Source organism: Chiloscyllium plagiosum, chromosome 37, assembly GCF_004010195.1.
Source record: "Chiloscyllium plagiosum isolate BGI_BamShark_2017 chromosome 37, ASM401019v2, whole genome shotgun sequence".
NCBI lineage: Eukaryota > Metazoa > Chordata > Chondrichthyes > Orectolobiformes > Hemiscylliidae > Chiloscyllium > Chiloscyllium plagiosum.
The window spans coordinates 17,668,096-17,688,379 of record NC_057746.1 but is presented as its reverse complement, the minus strand read 5'-3'; the positions used below and the strand labels follow the sequence as shown (position 1 = coordinate 17,688,379).

At 41.4% G+C, this 20,284-nt stretch overlaps 1 protein-coding gene across 2 annotated transcripts in view; it reads right to left on the bottom strand.

The window, feature by feature from the left end:
* The window catches only part of LOC122541325 (complement C4-A-like), a 155,384-nt gene extending 145,744 nt beyond the window's left edge, over window positions 1–9,640 (bottom strand). For both annotated transcript variants that reach the window (XM_043677991.1, XM_043677992.1), the window contains exons 1-4: window positions 9,503–9,640; window positions 7,441–7,633; window positions 6,638–6,818; window positions 1,733–1,803 (exon numbers count right to left, since the gene is read on the bottom strand). In XM_043677991.1, coding sequence (XP_043533926.1) covers window positions 1,733–1,803; window positions 6,638–6,818; window positions 7,441–7,633; window positions 9,503–9,567 — 510 coding nt within the window. In that variant the 5' untranslated portion in view covers window positions 9,568–9,640. The remainder of the gene's footprint in view (window positions 1–1,732; window positions 1,804–6,637; window positions 6,819–7,440; window positions 7,634–9,502) is intronic.
* Window positions 9,641–20,284: the final 10,644 nt, after the last annotated feature.

Below are 20,284 nucleotides of genomic sequence, written 5' to 3'. Positions count from 1 at the left end.
TTGAGGGAGGAAACCCACACAGACACAAGGAGAATGAGCAGACTCCACACAGACAGTCACCTGAGGCTAGAATCGAGCCCAGGTCCCTGGTGCTGTGAGGTAGCAATGCTAACCACTGAGCCACCATGCTGCCCAACACAATACAATGTTGGCACATTAGCTGGATAGCTGGCTAGTGTCACTTAACAGAATATGCTGAGTTCCACATTGGTTGAGGTTGCTTTGATGGTTTACTCTTCTCAATCTTTCCCCTCACCTGAGTTGGTGACCCTTGGGTTAAACTTTTACCAGTGCCCCATATCAAGCACTCTATCCAGATGAATAACAGCCTGGTACAGCAACTACTCTGCCCAGGATTGTAAGAAATCACAGAAAGTTCTGTGCATAGCCCAGAGAATCACAGAAGCCAACCTCCCATCCACAGAGCCCACCTTTACTTCTCATTGCTGCAGAAAGGTTGTCAACATCATCAAAGACTCCTCTCACCCAGGTGATATTCTCTTCCAACCTCTTTCCTCAGGCAGAGGTACAGAAGCTTGAAGCACACACACTGACAAGTTCAGTCGACTGTTAAATCAACCTCTCTAATTTCAAACTGAATGTTGATCTTGCTTTGCAGCCATAGCCTTGTGTACCTCACTTTGTCAAAGCAGCCTCCGATCTGTACCTCCTTGTTTGCTATGACCTTCCTCTACTGCTCGCAAAACAAAACTTTTCACTGTACTTTGGTACATGTGACAACAATAAATCAAATCAAATTACCACCTCTCTGTAACGGAAGAATAGTCCCATTGGACCTTTGTGACTTGACATTTTTCAGTACTAATCAAAGTCTCCTACCTGAAGACACGAACATTTTGATTCAAATATTCATTCATAGACATCATGTTCACAAAACCCTAGAATGCAAACTTAGGTTCATAATGGCAGTCATGAAACTTATCAGGGCTTTTGTGAAAGCTCATCCAAAATGGTGACCATGCAACGGTTTTTTATACTTGTACAAAAGCAAACTTTGGTTCACTAATGTCCTTTAGGGATGGAAATCTGCTCTCCTTGCCCGGTCATGTCGAGATGTGACTGCAGACCCAGAGGAGCGTGCCTGACTCTTAACTGCCCTCTGACATGGCATGGCATCACATCAGTTCAAGAGCGATCAAGGATAGGCAATAAATGTTAGCTTTACCATTGCTGTCTAGATCTCATGAAGATGAGTTTTCAAAATGTGACCTGTCACATTTGCAATTCTTTCTGTCTGTTAATGCATCATAAACTGGAAATGGGTACATAACAAAACCGCATGATTGCACTTCAGCGGTATCATGTTAAATCATTACAGAATCCCTACAGTGTGGAAGCAGGCCCTTCAGCTCACATCAACCCTCCAAAGTGTTTCCCACCCCATATTTGTCATGGCCAACCCACACTTACTTGGATTATGGAGGTGAAGCCACACAGACACAGGAAAAACATGCAAACTCCACATAGACACTCTCCTGAGGTTGGAATTGAACCAAGGTCTCTTATGTACTGAGGGAGCAGCGCTAACCACTAAACCACTGTGCCACCCTAAACCCTTAGCACCATACAAACTCTGGGCATCATTGATTAGGAATGAATGAATGCAGCAAAGCAAATCACTGATCAAATTTACATCATCTGTTCTACTGGAGTCATGAAATATATTTAAGAAGCACGAGGTTGCTGCCATATCATATCCAAATGTACTTACGTATGTAGTTATTCTGATGGTCTCATCTACTGGTCGCATGTAATTGTCAAGGGCAAAGATCCTGAACTGAACTGTAACATAAAACAAAACAAATGGACTCTAGTCAACACATTGGTTTGTAAGGTTAAGGGAAGTGTAAATGGAATTTTATGGAATTTGTGGAATCATAGAATCACAGATCTGTTACAGCTCAAGAGGAGGCTATCCTGTCCATCATATCTGCACTGCTGGTTAAATGAACATCATTATCTAGTGCCAATCTCCTGTGTCTTTCTCACATCCTTTCACATTATTGTTACTGAAATGATTATCCAATGCCTTCTGGAGTGTCACACACCCTCTTGAAAGTCTTAAGTTTTCAATGGTGCCTGAAAGAGCATTATGTATGTATTTGGACTCAGAAATGTCATTTTACATTTGAACATAAAACCTATCTTGTTCATATGAGTAGGGAGAGGGTAGAATCCATTATCTGCACCATGACTTACAGCACTCATTTCCCTACTGTTAGCAACACTGCTGCTGCCTGAAATTCCCTAACCTTTAGGATCTCTGCCCTCCAGCAATTTTGACCTGTTTACAATTCCGTGTTTCATTATTTCTCCATTGATGTTGTGCATCCAGCTGTTTAGGCACAAGGGTCTGGAATGAATATCTTCAGTACCTCTTCCTTTTTAATTCTCGTTGCTCTTGTTATTGTTGTTTGAAACCTACGATGTTACTCACGTTTATGGTCATTTGACCTGATATCCACTGTCTCAGTGTCAATGTCCTCTGCAGTGTCTGGGGACGTTTCAATACACATTACAGGTGTTATTGAAAAAACTGCAGTCGATAACCTGTTATGGAAAGGATAGAAACCCACTTGGTTTCTATCCTTTTGGGCTTTTGGAAATCATAAAAAGTAACCGATATAAGTCTTTTTACCTTCATAGACTTCTTCCAAACTTTGTTTCAATGGGTTTCACTAGAATAGTCATTGAGTCATACAGCATGGAAACAGATCATTCAGTGCATTTTGTCCATGCTGACCTTAATCCTAAACTAAGTTGGTCCCATTTGCCTGCATTTGGCCCATATCCCTCTAAACCTTTCCTGTCCATGTACACATCCAAATGTCTTTTAAATGTTGTAACTGTACCTGCATCAATCACTTCCTCTTGCATTTCATCCCACATACAAACCAGCCTCTGTGTGAGAAAATTGCCCCTCCGGTCCCTATTAAATCTTTCTCCTCTCACCTTAAAAATATGCCTGATGAAGGGCTTATGCCTGACTCGTCGATTCTCCTGTTCCTTGGATGCTGCCTGACCTGCTGTGCTTTACCAGCAACACATTTTCAGCTCTGATCTCCAGCATCTGCAGACCTCACTTTCTCCTTAAAAATATGCCCCCTACTTTTCAACTCTCCTACACTAGGGAAAAGGGATTTGCTATTCACCTTACTTATGCCCAGCACAAACCTCGAAAAGGTCACCCCTCAACATCCTACACTCCAGGGAAAGAGATCCCAGCCTATTCAACCTCTCCGTAGAACCCAAACCCTTGACGGTGCAACCTTGATTATCTGAACATCAATTATCTGAATGTTGGATTATCCAAACAAGTTCTCAATGTGCTGTTCAGTCAACTTGTTAACCAATGAGAGAGGAGAGATCGCGAGAGGACATGGCGGAGAGATAGCAAGATGACATAGTGGAGAGATCGCGAGAGGCCATCTGTGAGGAGTCGGGGTGACAAGGGCCTCACTGGCCTAAGAAACGACCGTCCGTCCCTTCCATGGCTGTGGTTGTTGGGGGAACCTCAGGAAGAGTTTGTCCCTCCTGCTCTTCATCACAACACAGCTTGCCCACAAACCACTGACCACCGATCGACAGCAGGCACCCCAACCGAGAGCCTGATCTTTAAACCGCCACCGACAGCCTACAAACACACAAAGGTCCTGGTGGAGATGGGCGAGTGACATGCTGAAAGGAGTAGGAACCTTGTTGCAGCAGGGGTGAGGGAATCCAAATGATCAGTTATCCGAACAAATTACTCCCCGCCTGTTGGATAATCGAGGCTGCTCTGTAGTTCGCAACACCATTCATGTAAATCTTTTCTGCACCCTCTCCAGTTTAATAACAACCCTCCTATAGCAGCTGGCTGGCAGAGGAAGCTGATTGGGTTGGGGAGTGTGGTTGCTGGTCGCTGAAAGGAACTGGAGCGGTGTTTGAAAAGGGCAACCTAAGTTGACTAAGTTGAATGCAGAGATGTGTCAAGTGATCTATGGAAAGAAGAATAGTGCCAGGCTATCCAAATAAAATGCTGGAAATGGAAAGAGCCTGTGGAAACAGACAAACATCGGGGAGTACCTCTTGCTCAAATGCTGCTGGAGAAGCTAACATATGCGTGCTTTCCTTCTTGCACTCAATAGAACAGAATCACAAGAATACAAAGCCTCAATGGAAATAGCCATTTATAGTGCTTGTAAAACTGGAGCTGATTGGTCGGCAAGTGAGTTCTGTCGGCAAGTGGAAATGTTGTCTGCAGTTGCACCCAGGAGCAGTTGAGTCTCCATGTCAAAAATATGGTTGCAGGTGTGGTTGCAGTTTTGAAAGCATGTAGCCTGACAGACACAGTGCAAACAACTGGTTGAACTAACAATATTTGAAAGCTGAATTGCAGAAAATGTGGATCTGCTGGGGTTCACCAATGCAGCTTTTGCTGGTAACAAGAAGTTGGTTGATTTTTGGACCAGTGGACGGCCATCTTTAAAACTGACCACCTTGCCTGCCAAAATTGGTGATTGGTTCAAAGATTCTCCCACAAAAGAAAGTACTCTCCTCACCAACCCTGTCACAGTTCCTCAGGATCTCATATTTTACATCTTATCAAGCTGAACCAATTTATTTGAGTTGTTTTGAAACAGTAATATGTGCTGTGGATAAAGAGGAGTCTGTCAGGCTACCATACCTGGATTTCCAAATGAACTTAACAGAGCGCCACATAAATGATTAATATGCAAAGTAGGAGCACATGGTGTTGGATGCAACATCTGAATACGGATAGAAGATTGGCTGTGATGGAAGAGAACAGAGCAAAGTCCTAAATGTGTCCCTTTCTAATTGGCAGAATATGACGTGGATTCTGTTCCGACTCTTAGCTTCTTACAGTCATTGAGATGGATAAGGGGAGTGAAGTCATGATTACCTTTTTTTTTTCAAACAATAGAAAGATACACAGAGATGTGTATCAGAAGAACACATAGGAAATGGCAGATGCATATAGATAAGTTGAGCAACTGGGCAAAAATCTATAGATGGAGTATAACCTGGGAAATGATGTTACCAAAGCATTGTCAAAATAGTGAAGGCCTGTAGGATTCAGAGGTGCAGGAAGAACAATGTATTCTCATGTATGTGTCACAAATGTTAGTACTATATTAAATGTGTATAATATATAATTATCACGTGGATTTTAAAGTATAGTGAATTAGTTTTCACATTCAGTTCTATGAATGTATTCTTTTTAATAAAAGAGGTCAGAAAATTGCTTGGAGTGGTGAACTGAATACATCATGTACAAGATAGCATGTCACTAATGTTAAATACATAGTCAGGCACTGGTAAAAATAATTGATGAAATGCTTACTATACTGAGAATTAGTTCATACAGAAAAACAAATGGTCAGAAATCATGGCTAGGTTTAGTTCTGAAAATAAGAAGTTTTCACTTTGCAGAAGAACAGTTTTCCCTTATCAGGGCAGAATATAATGATCTTCAAAGGTAAGAAATCAGGTTCTAGAATCCCCAGGTTATGGGTCTGTAGGAGTGTCGTATCAGTACTGAAAAGAAATTTGGACTCTCAAAACTGGAAAGAGGTTGTAGGTCCATCCAATGTGGAAAGATTCTGTGAAGTAAGAAAATAATTAGTTCAGATAGAACGTACTTCACTGGTATTGAATATCTGCAAAGGGTGTTGTTGAGAAAGGATTGGTTCCTTGTTTTTGCGACTTTCATTAATTACATTCTTTTTATGTTTTAGTTAAAAGGGCATTTACAATCTTTTTGAATATTTTCAGCAACTAAGCTCCAGGATAACCAAAGTGCTAAATTAAAACTTATGGTACCTAAACTGGTATCATAGGAGAACACAGGTACATCAAATTATTCAGAATGCTAATTAAATGTCATCCTTTATTATAAGAGGAATTGACCACGCTCTAAACACTATGCATCATTTTGACCTCCCTATTAAAGGAAGGATGAAAACACATTGGGGGCAGTTCAGAAGAGGTTCACGAGATTGCTACTTGCACTGAATGTGTTTTATGTGAGGGAAGGTTGGACTTTTTTCCATAGGAGTTTGGAAAAATGTCGACTTGATTGAAATGTAAACTTTTGGAGCAATCTTGACAATATTGATTTGACAATGTTGATGTTTTCTTTTGTAGGTGAATCAAGAATTAGTGGGCACTGTTTAAAGAGTAGGTGTCATCATTTAAGTGAAGATGACAGGAGATTGTTTTTCCTTCTCTCGGAGGATGCTACAACTTTGAAAGCATCTACCTCAGGTGGTGGTCACAGTGGAACAATTAAATACTGAGGCAAAGGTAGGTACATTACTTATAGACAAGGACATTGCAGTATATTAGAGGAAGATGGAACTGTGAAATTTGACATGCAAACACATTAGCCAAGATGTCCATATGTCCCCAATCTGTGCCACCCTGCAGCTACATCTCTGAAAGGTTAAAGAAAAGTTTTCAATCCTGGATGAATGAAGGGAAGTGCTCACATTTATTTCAGAATCTATTCTGTATGAATTCAGTCAGTCAGCAGTGAAAACAACTCTTGGTTCTTATTTTGGATATTATTAAGTGAACGTAAATATTGAAATGTATACATTGTTGTCACACTCACCATTTTCATTGGGTGTGTATATTGGTTTGTCCGTCTGAATGAATATGTAACCTTTTTTTGATGACAGCAGGATTGGAACCATTCTCCTTTTTGTAAACAGCTCTGGACATTCAGCAACAAGAGAAATGTATTTGGTTCGACGTGACCAAATGTTAGCCTCCTTGATGGGATGAGGAAGAGCCTGTGGGATTTCATATCGTGGAGGTTAACAATGGTAAAACTAGTTAATTCATTCAAGTATTTCACTGAGTCACACCATGACCCATTTGCAATGTGATATGGTCACTGAAAATAATTTTCAGTGTCAGCGGACAGACAGTGTCAGCAGAGTTGCACACCTGGCCAATGGAAACCATAAAAAGGACAGTTTCCATCTATTATCTATTTCCAATAGAGTAAATTTACCGTATTCTAAAACATGAAATGGTCCAGGTTCTAAGGCTTGGCACATCATACTGTTTAAGTTACTTTGATAAAAATGCCATTCTTCACCTCTGAATGGGAAAGCTTTCTTTAAACTATTGTTCACTCAATAATTATAGAAGTGATTTGACGCATGACTTCCTGTGTGCATCTTGGTGGGTAGATGCCTGCCAAAGTTGTCAAATTTCCCATGGATATATTTCTTTTTAATCCTTCAGTTGTTTTCACATTATTATATTGAATCATTCTCTAAGTAAAGGATAATATTAGCATAGTAATGACTTTTTAAGGCAGTGTGTCCTTTGAAAACAGAAAACATGAGAGAATCCAGATAGAACATACAGGTACAGTTTCATTTTCACAAACTGATTGTAACTTACAGTCACAGTTTTAATTTCCTGATAGTTGTTCCCAGCATTTAGTTCAAAGTCAACTTCTTCTGAACAACGCGTGTATGTCAAAGTGTCCAATAAATAAACTTTGATTTTGACAGACTTTTCTATTCTGTCCAATTGAATGGTGATAGTCTCTGGCACCCCAGCATGAATAATATTGGGGGCAGTGATTAAGTATCTAGGGAAATAGAAATGAGAAAACACGCTGTAGTCAATGTGCTAAATGGACACCTTCACTGAAGGATACACACATCCGAATAGAACAATGGGTGGTGGATTTCCTCCAGCGTTGGCCACTTGATCCACCTTTTTTAGTGTTTCTCTGAGCTTATGATAGCACATACAACTAGCATGGGAGGAGCATGGGAACTTAAATGTGTATTTACCAAGCCTTCCGCTCTAAGTTCAACCTTTGCAAAACTTGGAGCTGAGACTAGCTAGTTGTCTTTTACCTTGTACAAATTGACACATAATAGCAGCATCAAGTATAACTTAACAATTGGTATTAATGACTGGTTGAACTTAACTACATTAAACGCGTCTTTGAGGGATCACTTTGTCTTCATCAGATTAGATCGAAATTGGCTTGTCATCATCCTAGCTTGCAACTGACCCAGTTCAATAGAGCAATTGTGGCAATTGCACTGTAGGAAGACTGGCAAATTTAAACAGTTGGCTGGCTTTGCGCCCTGGCCAGTTTTATCATGCTGTTGTCACAAAGATAATCATCTTCTCTGATGCACAACAGGAGGCAATTAAGCTAAAAACTCTCTTGAATGCTATTGGATATCAAGAACTGCCAAGTCCACTAATAAAATGAAAATAAGCCCTTGCATATTGCTGATGTTACAAAGACATCTGAAATTCATAACGAGCCAACTTTTTTAAAAAAAGGTTGCTCCTTCGTTGCAGAAAGTTTAAGTGGGCAATTTTGGAGGTGGAGGGTAATGTGAATGGATTGATAAAATGACTGATTGTAACCTAGAATCCCAGGTGAATGCTTTGCGGATCTGGATTTGACTTCCGTCATGGCAGATAGTGACATTGGTCTTTGTTCCAGTCAAAAATTGAATTCGATCAAAATCTGGAATTAAAAGCTAGCCTTATGGTGACCATTTTTATTTGTTGTTAAAAAAAAATGTACACACCTACTTCATTGATATCCAACAAGGGGAGAAAATCTGCCATTTTTCCACGGTCTGGCAAATACATGACTCCAAACCCACAGCAATGTGATTGACTTGAAATTGAGTTTTAGTCAATTCGGATTAGACAATAAATGCTGGCTTAGGCAACGGCACCCATATCCCATGAATTACACAGATAAAGATTTCACCAAAGTGGAATGCAATAACTCTCACACGTTTTAATGCTGTTAACTGAGGTGGGGTATGTCAGTAGAAAGTGAGGACTGCAGATGCTGGAGAGCAGAGTTTAGAGTGTGGTGCTGGAAAAGCATAGCAGGTTAACATCCGAGGAGCAGGGGAATCGATGTTTCGGTCATAAGCCGGAATGATTCCCGATGAAGGGCTTATGCCCGAATCGTTAATTGTCCTGTTTCTTGGATGTTGCCTGACCTGCCGTACTTTTCCAGCACCACACTCCCAACTCTGAGGGGGTATATCAGGCCACCCTGTTGGACTTAGCTGGTTCAATGCTATCTAAAATCATTTGCATCCCAGTCCCTGGGCACACCACATCTCCATGTAAACTTTCACTTGAAACCCTCTTGAATCTTAGACTTGAAAACCTCACTGTCTTGTACTTAGTTGATAAGTCAGGGAGCAACTGGGTAACAAACGAGCAAGTGGACCTGAAACTACAATTTAAAAGGCCATGATCTTCAAGAATGGTGCATCCAACAGAAAGGATCCAATAACCTGCTGTGATGTTCCCATAGTCTTAAAACATAAATTAGACCATGCCCTCGTGAGGAGAATGCATAAGCACTTTTGTAACCTCCCGAGACAGGGGATCAAACCATATTTATGTTACCCATTATGTTGATTACTTAGAAGGGGCTCTAAAGAATCCATAAAATACTTACAACGGTGAAAGGACTGTTGGAGTTAAAAACACAGAACAGCACAGAAGGAAGAGCAATAGATCCATTGTTGCAAAACAGTCAATGTCAGCAGGTTGGAGAAGTCTTGGGAAATGATCTTTCTGTGTCAAGCTGACTGCGTTGAAAACAATCTTTCACAACTTTTTATATGTACGGTTCTGCAATAGTGTTGACTTATAGTTACTTATTTATCTCGATGTCTACTCCAGCCGCAGTGAGAGAGCAAAAACAATCTTGTTTATTTAGTTTTCTTTCAGATCTTCTTTCACATTCACACTCTGCGATTGTCCTTTGATCTTGCACCTCGGCCTGTAGAGGACAATTGAGAGATTCGACCTCAACACAATTTCAAGATTGTCAGCAAGAGAGCTCGGAGGGAGATGAGGAGAAACTTACTTGCTTGGAGTTGTCAGGGAAAGTGGTGGAGGATACCATAGGCAGTCCCTAAAGAGAACTGGATATTTGAAAGTAATGACTTTAGCGGGCTACGGAGAATGGGATTGGAAAGTGGGACTGGCTGGGTAGCTCCTTCAGTACAGACACAGCAGGTCAAATAGCCTCCTTCTGTACTGTAAGATTATTTGATTCTAACAGTTCACAGTAGTTCACAATATTTGCAAGTTCAACTCCATAAATTTCATTTTTTGTGTTTAATAAAACTGCATCTTCTGAATAGATCTTTAGAATAATAGAATTCCTAGTATGCAAACAGGCCACTCAGCCCATCAAGTCCACACTGACCCTCTGAAGGGAATCCCTCCTAAACTCAGCCCCTGTAACCCTGCATTTGCTATGGCTAATCCACCTAGCCTGCACATTGTTTGGACTGTGAAAGGAAAACACAGCACCCGGAGGAAACCCACATAGACAATATGCAAACTCCACACAAGGGTGGAATCAAACCCAGGTCTTTGACGCTGCTTGGTAGCAGTGCTAACCACTGTGCCACCTCGTTATTGCTTAATAAACAGCAGATTAACTTGATTGCTGGTTCGTTTTGACTTTGGGCGCCAAATGGCTTTTCATTACTATTAACAAAAAAAGGTCTGCAGATGCTGGAATTCAGAAACAAAAAAAATGGAAACAGTTAGAAAGAAAAACTCAGCAGGTCTGGCAGATTCTGTGGAGAGAGAAAGTAGAGTTAACATTTCGGGTCCAGTGACCCCTCTTCAAAACTGATGGTAGTGAGGAAAAGATTGATATAGAGGAGACGTTGGTGCAAATTATAGGTGGAGATAGAGATCAGAGAGAGAGAGAGAGAGAGAGAGAGAGAGAGAGAGAGAGAGAGAGAGAGAATGAATAAGAGAACAGTGGGTGGCATGATAGCACAGTGGCTCACAGCGCCAGAGACCCGGGTTCAATTCCCGCCTCAGGCGACTGACTGTGTGGAGTTTGCACGTTCTCCCCGTGTCTGCGTGGGTTTCCTCCGGGTGCTCCGGTTTCCTCCCACAGCCCAAAGATGTGCAGGTCAGGTGAATTAGCCATGCTAAATTGCCCGTAGTGTTAGGTAAGGGGTAAATGTATGGGTGGGTTGCGCTTCGGCGATGTGGTGTGGACTTGTTGGGCCGAAGGGCCTGTTTCCACACTGTAAGTAATCTAATCTAATCTAAGCTTTCAGAGTAAAGCATTATGTGGAGTTTGCACATTCTCCTCGTTTCAGTGTGGGTTTCCTCTTGGTGCTGCAGTTTCCTCCCACAATCCAAAGATCTGCAGGTTAGATGAATTGACCATGCTAAATTGCCCATAGTGTTCAGGGATGCGCAGATTAGGTGCATTGGTCATGGATAAATACAGGATAGAGGAATGGGTCTGGGTTACTCTTTGGAGGGTCAGTGTGGAGTTGTTGGACCGAAGGGCCTGTTTCCGCATTGTATGGATTCTATATTTCTGATTTGCAACACATGCAATTCTTTTGCTTTTTTTGTAAGAGAACAGCAGTTTGACAGACAAAGGCATGGGTAAAGGTCAGCCTGGGAGAATGAATAGCTGCTATTGGGGACTGTTAGTGACTGACAATGGATTATTTATGATAACACCCCTTTTGATCATCTGGCCTTGTGTGTGGGGATTGGAATAAGGACATGGGAGAGGGTGGTCAGACCCTAAAACTATTGAACTCGTTTTGAATCCTGAAGATTGCAGAGTCTCCAAATGGAAAATGAGATGCAGTTGTTCCAGTTTGTGCAGTGATCTGCTTTCTCTCCACAAATGCTGGTAGCTATACAGAAAACAATACTCTGTCCCACAGTATCTATGCTCGTCCTGTGAAAGAGAGAAAAAAAAACATCTATTTAAATCCCTTCCTCTTCTACTGACTCAAAACATTTTTCAGGTATGCATGGGCATCTGATTTTTTTGTTAAAAGTTACTAAGTGTACCTGAGCCACGCTCTCAGGCTGCACATTCCAACTCCTATAACACAAACCACATTCAAAAGAAATCCATGTCACATTTGATCCTTTTTTGCAATCCATCTCAACCACTGCTTATGGGAACAGAGCCTGTACACCCCCTCTCTAATGGTTTCAAACATTTTAACACCTCTCAGCAATTGTTTTTTTCAAGATGAATTACAACCCCATGGAACAGGCTCTCTCATCATTGAGGTATTTTGGTAAATGCACTTTCTCTGCAGCCTTCACATCCTCCCTCACTCTCGATGCCAGAATTAGATATTCTGTTAAGTTCATGCTAGCATTTTGCAATTGAATTCAGCAAAGCCTTTTTTTATTTTTGGACTTTATTCATCCATTTATAAATCACAAGTTCCTGTGTGCATTTCAAACAGATTCTCAACCTGCCATGCCACCTTCGAACAACGTGCACAAAGATCCCACTTCTTGATCCACTATAGAACTGACCTCATAATTTTCTGCTAGGTTTCTTAGAAGGATGGAATCCTTACAGTGTGGGAACAGGCCACTCAGCCGATCAAATTTGCAATGACCCTTCAAAAAGCATCCCACCCAGACCCACTCCCCTCACCATATCCCTACATTTCCTGTGGCCACCTAAAGTGCACATTGCTGGACCTTCGGAGGAAACTGGAACACCAAGAGGAAACCCACGCAGACACGGGGAGAGCATGCAAACTCCACACGGGCAGGCATCCGAGTCTGGAATGGAATCCGGGTCCCTGGCACAGTGAGGCAGCAGTGCTAACCACTGAACTACTGTGCTCTGGCCATGCTGTACTTCCTTCAAATATGGAACATATCACACTTTTCTTCAATTCCTCCAGTCTGCCCTTGGCCTTTTGAAATCGTCCCTCTTACAGTCCACAATATTTGCAAGTTTGTGACACCCGCAATTCTAAAACAAAATATCTCCTGTTATCTAAATGTAGGTGAGAAATAAATAATAAGATAAGTATTTGTCCTGGGACAGACCTCTGGGGAAATTCCATTCTAAACTTCTGCAACTCCCAAGAATGACTACTCTCCATTATGTTCTGTTTCTCCTAAAACTCAATGAATTCACAGCGTCAATTTTATTTTCACAGTCTTTGAATTTCCTGCCAAGCCTATAAGCCGATGAGCAATTGTTGTATTTTCTTCGTTATCTGACCATTTTTGATTGATCAGGCTGCATTAATTTGTCTAAATTAATGACAGCTGAACAATTTTCAAAGTTTATAAGTGTGTAATTATCTTCAAACTTTACAACGTGCTGAAGTTGGTATAAGTGCTTGAAAATTCTTAACATTTCTCCAGTCTTTATGCAGCTAAAATTAACTAATCTGTCCAATATTTTTCCTTCACAATTGAACTGCAGTCTTCATTATTGATGCTGGACATCTGAAAAATCTGGAGAAACTCAGAATGTCTGTTGTACCTGAAGAGAGAGAAACAGTCAATGTTTCAAGTTCTTTGGAATTAAACAGAGTTTAATATTTTGGTGCTGTTGACAGAGGGAGAGCAGGAGCAAATGGAATAGATGGTGTGAGACGCGAGAGGAAAAGACAAAAAGGAGGGATAATGATAGTAGAAGAGTGATATTGATGTGCAAAAAGTGTTAATGCTAGGTGTGAATCATAGAAAATAGGTCAGCTCAACTGAGAGTGAAATAATGCAACCCAACACCTAGTGGGGAAATGAGAGGGAAGTGATCATCAAAACAGAGGAAGGTGCTTTTGGTATGAAATTACTGACCTCAATACTGAGTCCTGAAGCTGTAATGAGCCTTGGACAAAATTAAGATGCCTTCCTTCACTGGAGCTTTGCAACAGACCCGATTTATATGTGGAAAGGTAGAAAATAGGAGGAGGAGCATGCAATGCAATATGATCATGGCTAATCATCCAATTCAATAGCCTGTTCCCACTTTGACCCCACTTCTGTTGAACCCATTAGTGCAAAGAATTACACCTAACTCCTTCTTGAAAGCATGTAATGTTTTGGCCTTAATCACTTTCTGTAGCAGAGAATTCCACAGACTCATCACTCTCTGAGTGAAGACATGTCTCTTCATCTCAGTCCTTGTATATTTAGATTATGGTCCTTGGTTCTAGACTCCCTGGTGATCGGGAACATCCTTCATGTACTTTCAAAATTTTGAAGTGCTTTCAAAATTTGATATTTTATGAAATCTCCCTTCATTTTTCGAAACACCAGTGAAAATAGTCCCAGCGCATCCAATCTCTCTTCATATGTCAGTTTTGACATCCAGGAAACTAGTCTTCATTTATCTCTCTCCTTAGCTAGAACATCCTTCCTCAGTTAAGGAGACCAAATCAGTGTACAATTTTACCAACTGTAATTTCACCAAAGTAAAATTGCAGCAAGACATCTCCTCCCATGCCTTCTTCACTAGATGCTGTACCTATCTTTACATTCAGCAACAAGAATATTCAGGCCTCATTGCATCATCCCATTTCCTGATCCATAAAGTTTCAGATAATAATCCGTCCACCAAAGTTGATACCCTCCCTTTTCTCCACATTACACATCATTTGCCATGCTTTTTTCCCTTGCCCTCAACTTATCCAAATCGCACCTCACCCTCCTCTCAGCTCACCCTCCCATCTAGTTTTGTGTCATCTTCAAAACTGGAGATATTACATTCAGCTCTCTCGTTTAAATCATGAAAATATATTGTGAATAGCTAGGGTTCTAACAATAATCCCTGTAGCACTCCATTAGTCACAGCCTGCCATTCAGAAAAGAGTTCCAGTCCTTCTGAAGAAGATTCACTAGACTGCTGAGATTTTCCATAATTGCTGTTTCTCACCCAGAAAAGACCTGTCTACTACCCTTTTCTTCCTGTCTGCCAACTAGCTCTCTATCCATGTCAGTACACTTCTGCACTTTAATTTTAATTCCTAAGATCTGATGTGGGATCCTATGAAAAACTTCTAAGAATCCCACTATTTCACATTATACTTCACCTATCACGCATTTATCCATTATTCACATTATTCCCGGTCCAACTTTGTTGATCAGAAGTCTATTTTATTTTAAGTTTAAAATTTAAAATATCAGTAATGTATTTTCATCATTTTTACTTTGAGACCAACCTCTGTGTGATCAGAGGAAACGCAACTGAAATGATCCTTGCGCTCACCTGAATGTGGCTAAGAATTCGAGACGATTGTAATGAGTTGCACATTGCAATGACATCACTGGGCCAAACAATTTCGAGAGTTCAAGGTTGAGTGACATTAATCAGTAACAAGATATTTAACTTCAACCACTGTCAGTTTGCAAGGCAGTTACAAACAACACCACCACGACATTGGGCTGAAAATGAGCACAGAAATGTTAACAACCAATTATAACTTGATTCAAAATACAGATTTGTTGCATAAAATTTGAGGTCATAGCACTATACTTGACAAAGAAACTACTGCAATCTCTCAAAGCTCATATCACCGAATGTATCTGTTATCATGCTGTATAAAACACAGAAATACCACAACAGTACAGCTTAATTTAGTGGAATACCAAGTGCATTTTGAAACGGAATAAGTTATATAATATTCCAATTGATAGATTTTTTTTGCTTTCAAGTGCAAGGGATATAAATTCCTAAGCTTGTCTTGGATTGTGTTTGCATGGTAAATATCTCCAAATTGTCAGTGGCAGTTGAAAATTATTTTTACTTTTGGGAACAGTGCCCTTCTTGTCATTTCTTTCCAGACTATGCATCTGACTTACTGGAAATTTGACACGGCGTCATTTTGCAATATTTACCATTGACCTCTGCCCGAAGTGCCACAGAAATAAATAACATTACTAACTAGAGCCAATGATAGGATTTCATTACATGCCCTCTGAGAAGATCTGGCTGATAGACAGCAATCAGCAGAATGAGTTAAAATGGACACAAACAAAACTCCATTTATAAGCATCTTTTCGGAGAGTTGGATTATTTGTAATTTTGGGGATTACCGTAGGATGGTGCCATGTTATAAGTGCCATCCAGTTCCCTATTCTCTTGGCTTCAACTGAGCTTGACAGTCCTGCTGGTCCAATTGTGTCTTTATGTATCCTTCATTGTTCACTGATCCCTGGGCATTCCCCAGCATCTTTCTATATATTGTTCCAGATAAACAAGTCATCTTCTTCCCTTTTGGCACGTAGTACCATCCAGATACCTTATTGGCAAATCATCCTCACATGAACTGAAGTGAACAGAATGCGTTGTGAAACCGCAAGGCCTTGTTGATTCACTGGTGTTTCTGAAGCAAGTCCTTATTCGAGCCTCTTTAAAACTCTAGCTCACCAGAAGATGCGTAAGAGCTGAAACCAGCGTGAACGCTGACCACTCAGTGTTACAGGGGACAAACAGTTCGTGTGATGTCTTCAGTTTACCCCGTCGGTATCATCATCACAAAAAACAATGGTCATCATTTAATCTGCAGGTTGTGAATCAATATGAGGCCTGGTACAGTTACGGTGGAGAGAATGCGCTCCAGCCTCCTACTCTGGATACTGACTCAAGTCTTTGGTAAGCTGCTTCAGCAAGCCCCATATCGAGTGGATTGAATGTGCTTTTAGTTCGATGTGGATACACATGAAAATTCAGGTCAGTGCCCCCAGGCAAAATGAAGATTTTTTTAGGGATCCATAGGCACCAAGGGGCCGAGGTATATCACCACCCCCCTGGTAATGATGCAATTTTGATCAGTTGCAATTGTGTGAGCTTCCATTAAACCTTTGACTTTCGTGTTTGCTACAGTAGCTCAGCAGTCCAAGTTGTCAAATTAAAGTCTGATTGCAAGTCAAGATGCTGGAAATCTGGAACAAGCACAGAGAATGCCGAGGAAACTCAGCAGGCCTGTGCGGAGAGAAAAACAGAGTTAAAGTTTCGCATCCTCTCGTTAGCTCTCTCTTACGCTACAAATTAGCTCAGATTGTCGGGCGGGTGGTCCACAGCGTAGAGTAATATCGACTGTATGGAGGCCCTTCCTTCACTGGTTGAGGTTGCCATGATGGAGTCTCATTCTCAACCTCTCCCCTCACCTGAGGTATGGTGATCCTTGTGTTAAACCACCACCACGCATCTCTCTGCAAGAAAGCAGCCCTATGGTCTGTTAGGACTGTGTTGAACTTACTGTTTACCCTTAAATCCATTGAATCTTTCAGCAAACAATGCGTTTAAATTTCATTTTGAAAAAAAAATAGGAGATATCAGCACAACCCAATTATTTGTTAGAGGGAGACTTTATCTTTTTTTCTAACACACGCAGAAGCTTAGCAAGATTCCTCATTGTTGACTGGTTAGCAAGATTAGATCACATGGAATCCAAGGAGAACTAGCCATTTGGATACAGAACTGGCATGAAAGTAGGAGACAGAGAGTGGTGGTGAGGATTGTCTTTCAGACTGGAAGCCTGTGAACAGCAGTGTGCCAAAAGATCGCTGCTAGGCTCACCGCCTTTTTTCATTTATATAAATGATTTTGTTCTCAGCAAGAGTAGAGAAGATGGTAAAAGAGGCAGGAGTGTGGTATTGTTAAGAGGTATGGTTAGTAAGTTTGCAGATGTCACCAAAATTGATGGTGCAGTGGTGAGTGAAGAAGAATATCTCAGAGTGCAACTGGACCCTGATCAGATAGGCCAAGGAGTGGCAGATAGAGTTTAGTTTAGATAAATGTGAGATGTTGCATTTTGAGAAGGCAAATCAAATCAGGACTTGGATTTACAATGATGTTGCCGGAGTTGGAGGGTTTGAGCTTTAGGAAGAGGCTGAATAGGCTGGAGCTGTTTTTCCTGGAGTGTCGGAGGCTGAGGGTTGACCTTATAGAGGTCTATAAAATCATGAGAGGCCTGGATAGGTCAAATAGACAAGGTTTTTTTCTGGGGTGGGGAAGTTCAGAACTAGAGGGCATAGGTTTAGGGTGAGAGAGGAAAAATTTAAAAGGACCTAATGGGTAACTTTTTCACAAAGACTGTAGTGCACATAAGGAATGAACTGCCAGAGGAAGTGGTGGAGGCTGGTACAATTACAACATTTAAAAGGCATCTGGATGGGTGTATGAATAGGAAGGGTTTAGAGGTATTTGGGCCATGTGTTGGCAAGTAAGACTAGATTAGGTTAATGGAGCTGAACACGTGGCTGCAGGGATGGTGCATGAGGAAGGGTTTTGAATTATTGGATAATTGGAGCTTTTTCTGGGGAAGGTGGGACCTCCACAATCAGGGTGGTCTTCACCTGAACCAGAAGGGTCCCAATATCCTGGGGGGGATGTTTGCTAATGCTCTTCGGGTGGGTTGAAACTAAAGCGGCAGGGGATGGGAACCTGAATTGTAGTTCTGACACACAGGAGGTTGAGGGCAATGTGGTCAGGGATAGGTTTACAAGTTTGCACGGCAATCATGATGTTAGTTTGAAATGCATGTACTTAAATGCCAGGACCATCTGGAATAAGGTGTGTGAACTTGCAGTGTGAGGTGGTCACTGGGATTTTAATGTGTGGCCATTTCAGAGACATAGGTAGAGGAGGGACGGGAGTGGTTGTTGCAGATTCCGGGTTTTAGATGTTTCAGCAAGAACAGAGAAGATGGTAAAAGAGGCGGGAGTGTGGCATTGTTAATCAAGGTTAGTATTGCAGCAGCTGAGATAATGTTTGAGGACTCATCCATTGAAGTAACTTTGGCTGTGGTTAAAAACAGGAAAGGAGAGGTCACCCTGTTGGGAGTTTTCCATAGGCCTCCAAATTGTTCCAGGGATGTAGAGGAAAGGATAGCAAAGATAATTCTCAACAGGAGTGAGAGTAACAAGGTAGTTTTAGATTAGATTACTTACAGTGTGGAAACAGGCCCTTCAGCTCAACAAGTCCACACTGACCCACCAAAGCACATACCAACCAGACCCATACTCCTACATTTACCCCTTCACCTAACACTACGGACAACTTAGCATGGTCAATTCACCTAACCTGCACATTTTTGGATTGTGGGAGGAAACCAGAGCACCCGGAGGAAACCCACACTGACACGGGAGAATGTGTAAACTCCACACAGAGAGTCGCCTGAGGCGGGAATTGAACCCAGGTCTCTGGCACTGTGAGGCAGCAGTGCTAACCACCGTGCCACCGTGCCACCCACTAGTTGTTATGGGGGACTGGGAATGCTATAGTTCAAGTAGTTTAGATATGTCAGTTTTTGTTCAATGTGTGCAGGAGAGTTTTCTGACTTAGTATGTAGATAGGCCAACAAAGAGTGATGTCATATTGGGTTTGGTACTGGAGAATTAACTCAGCCAACTGTTCGATTTGGAGGTAGATGAGCACTTTCGCGATAGTGACCATAATTCGTTTATGTTTACCATAGCAATGGGCATGGATATATGTATACACTGCAGGGAAAGAGGGATAACTGGGGAAAAGGCAATAATGATGTGATTAAGCAAGATTTAAGATGCATAGGATGGGGAAGGAAACTGTAGGGGATAGATACTCTTGAAATGTGCAGCTTACTCAAGGAACAGCTACTGCGGGTCCTTGATAAGTATATATCTATCAAGCATGGATGTAGTTATCAAGAGAGGGAGCCATGGTTTCCTAAAGATGTTGAAGCTCTTGTCAAGAAGAAGAAGAAGGCTTATTTGAGGATGAGGTGTGACAGGCTGTTAGGGCACTTGAAAGTTATAAGTTAGCCAGAAACGATCTAAAGAGAGTGCAAAGAAGAGCCAGGAGGGGACATGAGAAGTTGTTGGTGGATAAGATCAAGGAAAACCCTAAGGCCTTCTATAGGTATATCAGGAATAAAAGAATGGCTAGAGTAAGATTTGGGCCAATCAAAGACAGTAGTGGAAAGTTTTGTGTGGAATCTGAGGGCATAGGGGAAGCGCTTAATGATTACTTTTCATCAGTATTCACATGGGAAGAGGGAAATGATAGTGAGAATACGGAGATACAGGCTACACGATTAGATGGGATTGAGGTTGAAAAAGAGGTTTTAGCAATTTTTGAAGGTCGGAAAATAGATAAGAGCCATGGGCCGGATGAGATTTATCCTCAGATTTTCTGGGAAACCAGGGAGGAGATTGCAGAGCCTTTTGCTTCAACCTTAATGTCACAATTGTCGACAGGAATAGTGCCAGAAAACTGGAGGTTAGCAAACGCTGTTCCCTTGTTTAAGAAGGGGAGTCAGGACAATCCTGGTAATTATAGGCCAGTGAGCCTTACTTCAGTTATGGATAAGATGTTGGAAATGGTTATAAGAGATAGGATTTATAATCATCTGGAAAGGAATAACTTTGATTAGGGATAGTCAACATGATTTTGTGAAGGGTAGGTCATGCCTCACTAACCTTATTG